At 45.0% G+C, this 7306-nt stretch overlaps 1 protein-coding gene across 3 annotated transcripts in view; it reads left to right on the top strand.

Annotated features, from left to right (window-relative positions):
• The first annotated feature begins 6 nt into the window (after positions 1-6).
• Positions 7-7306, top strand: part of Ubr5 (ubiquitin protein ligase E3 component n-recognin 5) — a 132532-nt gene continuing 125232 nt past the window's right edge. For all 3 annotated transcript variants that reach the window (XM_008855085.2, XM_008855086.3, XM_008855087.3), the window contains exon 1: positions 7-318. In XM_008855085.2, coding sequence (XP_008853307.1) covers positions 257-318 — 62 coding nt within the window. In that variant the 5' untranslated portion in view covers positions 7-256. The remainder of the gene's footprint in view (positions 319-7306) is intronic.

The raw sequence follows: 7306 nt of genomic DNA on the forward strand, positions 1-7306 counted from the left end.
GTGCGCGCTGTGGCCGGCCGAGCGGGTGGCGCGTTGATCCGCCCTCCTGCCCGCCGCGCGGGACCGCCGGGCCGCGGACACACGCTCGGCGGGGAGGCGGCGGGCCCTACGCCTTCGCAGTCCTCCGTGTAGGGACCGGGAGGAGGGAGAGGAGGCGGTGGCGGCGGCCGAGGACTTGGCGGACGGGAAGGGGCTCGGGGGGACGGGCGAGAGCGGGACGGGCTTGGTCCCGGGGACAGGACGCGGAGGAGCCACCATGACGTCCATCCATTTCGTGGTTCACCCGCTGCCGGGCACGGAGGACCAGCTCAATGACAGGTAATAGGGCCGGCGGGGGAGGGGCGCCTCCTCCTCCCCTCCCCCACGGCCGCGCCGGGCTGGCCGGCAGCGCTCGGGGTCCCTACCGCCCCCTGTAGGTCCCTTCCGGGCCAGACTTCTCCCGGGGGCCACGGGGTGGGGGGAGCGCGCTGTGTAGACGGCGCCCGCGGTGTAGACGGCGCCCGCGGTGCAGTCCGCCCAGCGCCGCCCCTCCCCCTCCCGCGAGGCGCCTCGTTGAACTCGGCGGCGATGGAGGCGCTCGGGCTCCCGGGCGGCGGGCTGGAATTAGAGCCTGGTCCAGGCCAGCGGAATCCATATTAGTCAAAGTTGAATTGAGAAAGACAATGCGACTGGGGGATGGTGGCGGGGGGAGAGGGAAGAGGAGATGCGGGATCCGGGGCTCCTATGAGGTTGGCTCCCCCGGGGGTGGGCGCAAGCTGCCAGGCCTGGGCATCCCCGGGGAAGCGTGGGGGGGTTGGGGGGGGACTATTCCCAGCAGATCACAGGCGTAGGGGAGGGAGGGAGCGCCATGATTATTGTTATTATTATTGAATTTAAGCTCCTGCAGTGAGGTTCGCCTGCCCCGCGAGGGGATGAAGTCAGGCGGGGGTGGGGAAGTGGATTGGATTCCCTTTGCTCTCCTTCCTCCGAAATGGTACTGCCAAGCTCCAGCTCCCGGGCCCCTGTGGTGAGAGCTTTTTTGTTTCCTTTTTTATTCTAATGATAGTGTTTTCCTGAGTTGTAATATGACAGCTGAAAACCGTGCGTGGCGTGTCAAAGGAAAAGTCTTACGTTTGCAGTTCGCAGTGCTTCTTAACACGCTGTGAATTTCTGGGTTGGGTTTTCTGTGGGCAGAAGAGGAATTTTGATTAAAAATTTCTTTTTGGGGCGTGGGGGTAAGAGGTCTCAAGGTCGTTTTGATTTGGAGTCTTCTTCCCTACGCCACTGTGCCCTGCCAGTTTAGGATATTGAGTTGCAAGGCTACATGCTCTCAGGGAACGAAGATAAAGCAGGAAAAGTTCCTTTAGTGTAGCCGGGAGGTTGAGGGAGGCCTTCCTAAAAGCATGTCTTAGAATCTAGGACTCAGATCTAATGATGGGCCAAATGCTTTACAGGTCAGAAAGTGGGCCATTTTAGGCTTCCTTCTCCCTCAATGTTTTCCTGCTGCTCCTATTTCTTTTGCGTATAGAAGGCCATGGTGTCCCAAGTTTAGGAATGAGGTGGAATTTTTTGCTAAGTGACTAGGTTACTTAAGTTTCCTGCCGCCCAGTTCGTCATGTGCTTCCCTGAGAGAGGAAGAGGCCTAAACTTGTTAAGATACTGGCTTCTTCTGTCTCAGTGTTTCTAACCTCTAAAATCCTGAGCTGGCAATCTAGATTCTGGCACTGGGTGTGGATTTGTCTAATCTTTACTGTAGCCATATTGTTTAAATACATGTCAGTGAAGCTTGGAATACTTTTTTGAAAATATTAGCCATTTGGAATTGTCTTATAGTTCCTTTAAATAGGGAAATGATCCTTAAGTTATTTAAGCCTTTTGTCGTATGATCCCCACTCTGACATTATTTCATTAGCAATCTTTTAAGACTTCTACATAAGGTGTTTTTTTTTTTTTTTGGTAAATTTTAGAATCAGGCATAGATGGATGCTGCTGGTGTTTGTTGTATAGCTTGTCCTGTAACTTAGAAAATGACATCAGAGAGGAGAAACAGGGCATGTTTTCTATATTAGTCCTGACCATAAATAAGAACTTTAAGTAGCCTGTTCAGTTGAGTATGTGTGCCAAAACTCATTTTGCAATGGTTCCCTCCTTTTATTTATTTGTTTGCTTATTTAGCTGGGGTCCCAGGCTGGTCTGTGCTGTGTAACTGAGGATGACCTTGCATTTATCCTGTCTCTACTTCCGCAGTGGAGTGCTGGGATTATAGACAGGTGCCACCATACCCAGATTACATGTGGCTCGAACCTAGAGCTTCATGTCTGCCAGATTGACACTCTACCTACTGAACTACATCTAGCCTGTGTTGATTCACTTTTTAGTATTCCTTGTACTTCAGCAGTTTGAGAAATTTATAGGTCTTTTTTTTTTTTTTTTTTGGTCTTTTTGAGACAGGGTCTCCCTGTAGCCCCAGCTGTCCTTGGAACTCACTATGTAGACCAGGCTGGCCTTGAACTCACAGAGATCCTCACCTGCCTCTGCCTCCCCAGTGCTGGGATTAAAGGCGTGAGCCACCACACCCCGTGAAGGTCTTTTTTTTTAAAGCTAACTTTCTATTCCCAGTGTAAATAAGTAGTCAGCTTTGTTTTTGATTCTTCTATAGTCAGTATACAATGTTAAGAATGTTTTTGCTTTTTTTTTTTTTTTTTTTTTTTTTTTTTTTTTTTACTATCTAGGTATCTGCCTTGCCCAGGTTAGCCTTCAACTCAGTCCTCCTGCCTTAGCCTCCTGGGTGCTGGGATTACAGATATGTGCAACAGTACCTGCATGCGTGGTTTTTAAACAAGTTTTATTTAGATTTATTTTTATTTTATGTGTATGTGTGCTTGCCTGGTGCCTGAGAAGTACAGAAGAAGGTGTGGCTCCTGGAGTTACACATGGTCCTGAGCTGCCTGATGTGGGTCCTTTGCAAGAGCATCAAGCACTTAACTTCTGAGCCATTACTTCAGCCCCCTGGCATGAGTTTTTTAATGAAGAAGACAAGTGAATCTGAGTTATAACAGGTTCATGAAGGAGATAAATAAATGAGAAAACAGAAGTACTGAAGATAGGAGTTTAGAGACCTGTAATTGTGTTAGCTGTAAGAGTTTAGGGCCCTGTTGAAGGCAACCTATGTTGCAAAGTAGTTGATTTGTGACAGAAGCTGTTCTGTCTCAAGAAAAGACACCCCCCCACCCCCTTTTAACCTAGTGTTAAAGTAATAGCTCCAAACTCTTGTTTGGGGAAAATCTTTTCAAAAGAGATTCATTTTAAAGTAACTGAAACAAGTAGCCTAGAATCTTTCCCATCACCTTTTAGTAAGTTTGCAATTAGAAACGAGTGTGCTGCCACCATAAATACCTTCATTTTAATATGAAAAATGTGGCCTGTGAGAGTCACAAAATAGTTTTGGAGGAAAAAGTAAATAAATGGCTATTCCTTACACTAAAAGCATCAAGATTTGATAAGCAGTGTGTTACTGCATGTAATTGACTTAGTTGAAGGGCCTGCAAACATGGATATTTTCTTCAAGTAGATTTTCTTTTGTGACATTTGCCTTTCCAGTGTAATTTTTTTTAAGTTTGTGCAGGTGCACATATGTCCGTTCTCTTCTACTGTGGATTCTGGGGATTGAATTCAGGTGATCAGGCTTGCCTAGCAAGAGCATTCACCTGCTGAGCCACGTCACCAGCCCCACAACAAAATTTTATGTGATCCCTAGTTCATCCAGTTTTAAAGAAGAAAATTGTTGGACGAGTCTTTAGAGAGATTTTTGTGTCTAAGAGTTCTTATTGCTCCTTCGACCAGGTGACTTTTGCTTTTTGTCAGAGAGCTTACTTTCTTAATCCTTCTCCAAGTGGTAGATTAGGAAAGATCTTTTTTTAAGTGAGGTAGGCAAGGTTTGTCCCCACTATACTCCTCAGGGTACAGGTTGGTTACAGTGCAAACCAGCTCATTGTTTGTCCATCTGTGGAATTTTCCTTTGACTTTGCTTTTCTGCATTATAATGTATTGTGCAATCTTACGCTGTCTTGATTGTCATATCAAAAGGGTTTTTCTCTAATAGTTTCCCCATGAGGGTACTGGAAGGCTACATGGAAAGATAGTATTGACCAAGTTTGATTGAAGCTGGCAAGCAAAGTACCCACCTCAAGGTCAGGGAGGAGCAGTTGAGATAGTGAATGAGAAAACATAGTGTGATGCCAGTTCTGTACAATGTGAGTTCTGTCAAATACGGATGGTTACTTTTGTTTTTATATTTGCTGCTTGATAGTCAAGCAGAAAGCAACAACTCAAAGAACTCATCCTGGAACAAGAACACATCCTGGAAAACACATACACACACACACACACACACACACACACATTCTGAGAGAGAGAACACAACTTCCCTTCTGCTCCTGTTCCACCAGGATGTTAGATTAATTGAACTGAGGATCTTGGGAATGCTAGGGGAGTGCTATACCTCTGAGCAATAGCTCAGCCCCCTAGGTGGTTCATGCCAGTAACCCCAGCACTTGGGAAAGTGAGGCCCTAGAATCGCAGCAAGTTAGAGGCCAACTTAGTATATATACATTGTTCTAGGCCAGTCGTGGCTACATAGTGAGGCCCTATCTTGGATGAACAACAACCCCCCCCTCCCCAGACTCTTAGTTCTAAAGTTGTGATTTTCAGCTGATGGTAATTTTACCTGCCAGGGGCTATTTGGCAGTTGCTGGAAACATTTTTTTCTAGTTTTTACTGCTGAGGATTGAATTTGGGGCCTCAAGCTAGCTAAGCACACTCTATCACTGTGCTCTTCACCAACCTTGACATAGGTTTTGATTGTCCCCACTGGGATGTTGCCACTGGCCTGAATGATCCTAGACCATCCTGTAATGCATGGGACTGTGCCCTACAGCTTGGAATTATCAAATTCCAAATGTCAGCTATGTGAGGTGGAGAAAGCTGGGCTGAGATTATCTTTAGCACAAACAGATGTTAAAAAAAAAAAAAAAAAAGAAGTGACTTAGGAAGGAATGCTTAGTTCTTAAGTTAGTCTCAAAACCTGACAATTTAAGCTTCAACCAGTCCCTTGGTAACTAGGCATATTTCAAGTGCCTGGAGACTACATATAGCTACTTGTACAGTTTGAGACAGTGTAGGTAAAGAACAGTTGGCCTCACTGACCTTTCATTGGAGATTTCAGAGAAAGTGGGCTTTGCCAAGACATTTAGTGAACAATTTTCGTAGGAACTGTTGGGCTTTATATCTTTGCCTACTGAGCAGGAGCCAGAAAGTTTGGAAGAGTGATTACACTGAGCTGAACAAAGGTTGTGGTGGGTAGAGGTTACAGTAATTAAAACTACCTGAAATTTCAGTGGGCCATACCAAAAACAATAAAAAAAAAAAAAAAAACCCAAGTGGAAACAACATGAAAAATAACACCCAGGTATTAGACTGTGTGTGACAGAGCATCACATAAGTAAATCTCACTGATAGTGAGATTGTTATCTAAAAACAATACTAGAAACACTATAGTGGAAAAGTGCAGTCATGTGTAATAAGCTGATTAAGGAAAGACTCAAAACAGGGTACAGAAGAGCCGAACAAAAAGTTGACAAACGGGCAGGTCAGTTTTACAGATCAAGAAGATGGTTACTGAGCCAGGTGTAGTGGTGCACTCTGGAGGCAAAGGCAGGTGGATCTCTGAGTTCAAGGCCAGCCTGGTCTACATAGTGAGTTCCTGGTCAGCTGGGGCTACAGGGAGGAGACCCTGTCTCAAAAAGACAAAAAAAAAAAAAAAAAAAAAAGTTACTAAATCATAGACCTAGGTGTAAGCAGACCCTACCTAGTGAGAGAGGAGTGAGTCAGTGCAATTAGCACTGGCCAGGATCTCTTCCTGAACAGCTGTGCCACTTAGGGGATAGTCTCTAAAGGATGTGTAATCATTGGAGACTCAAAAATTACATCTAAGGACATTTTTACTTGTTTTGAGATAGTGTCACTATGTATGTCTGTCAGGCCAGCTTGCACGCTCTCTTGCCTCTGCCTCTTGAGTGCTAGAATTACAATTGTGTGTTCCACCCCCGCACCTGGCTTCATTTACTCTTTTTTGAGACAGAGTCTCTTGTATTCCATACTGGTCTCAAGCTCATTATGTAACAAAGGATGACCTTGAACTTCCATCACACCTGGTTTATGCTGAGCTACTGATGGAACCTGGAACTTTGTGGTACATACTCCACCAAGGAGTTATCTCCCTAGTCCCCTCACATCTTGTAGGCATGTCCCATTTTGACAGTCATCTACAAAGTTCACTACAAAGCTCACACTTGAGAACTGTACCAGAACAAAAAGGGGTGGGGGTTGAGGGCTCATAAGGGCTGAAGAGATGGCTCAACCAGCAAGAGTGCTCATTGGTTTTACAGAGGATGTGAGTTTGGTTCCTAGTAGCCACATCAGACAGCTCATACAACTCTGGCCTCTGAGGGTATCTGCACTCATGCATACATATCCACATGCACACACATAAGCATATGCATAATTAATAAAATAAATCTTATTTAAAAAGTCTCAAGATGTTTTAAGTAACTATGAATTTGTGTTGGGTCACATCTATAGCTCTCCACAGCTGCATGGCACCTATTGACGCAGGGCATATAGAAGGGAGCAGTTTCATGTAGCAGGAGGGGGTGTACTTAATGTCATCAGTCTTTTGTGCATCTAATTAAGAGAAAACTCTATCACTTTTTAAAAAAAATTTTGGTGTCTTGATATTCTGATCAAAAAATTTTTTCCCTTGACTTGCTGTATTTATGAATCCTATTACCGGGTTTTAAAATTTTCCCCTAAATCATATATATATATTTTGGGGGGGGGTCTTTTTGAGACAGGGTCTCCCTGTAGCCCCAGTTGGCCTGAACTCTCTATGTAGACCAGGCTGGCTTCGAATTCACAGAGATCTACTTACCTCTGCCTCTGCTGGGATTAAAGGCATACACCACTACACCTAGCCTGACTCCATTTTTGTAAATACAAACATAGATGTCAATTGTACCAACTGAGGAAGTAGAGAAAAATAGTATAATGAACACCTATATACACTCAGTCTCAGTACTTTGCAGTTCAGGGCCATCTCATTTAGATCCTCTCCCCAATTGTTTTTTTTTTAATATTTTATTATTTTTATTTTATGTGTATGAGTGTATTACCTGCATGTAGGTAAGTGCGCCTGTGTTGTGCAATGCCCATGGAGGACAGAAGAGGCTGTTGGATCCCCTGGAACTGGAGTTATGGACAGTTGTTAGCT

Source organism: Nannospalax galili, unplaced genomic scaffold (genome assembly GCF_000622305.1).
Source record: "Nannospalax galili isolate Female #2095 unplaced genomic scaffold, S.galili_v1.0 scaffold687, whole genome shotgun sequence".
Taxonomy (NCBI): domain Eukaryota; kingdom Metazoa; phylum Chordata; class Mammalia; order Rodentia; family Spalacidae; genus Nannospalax; species Nannospalax galili.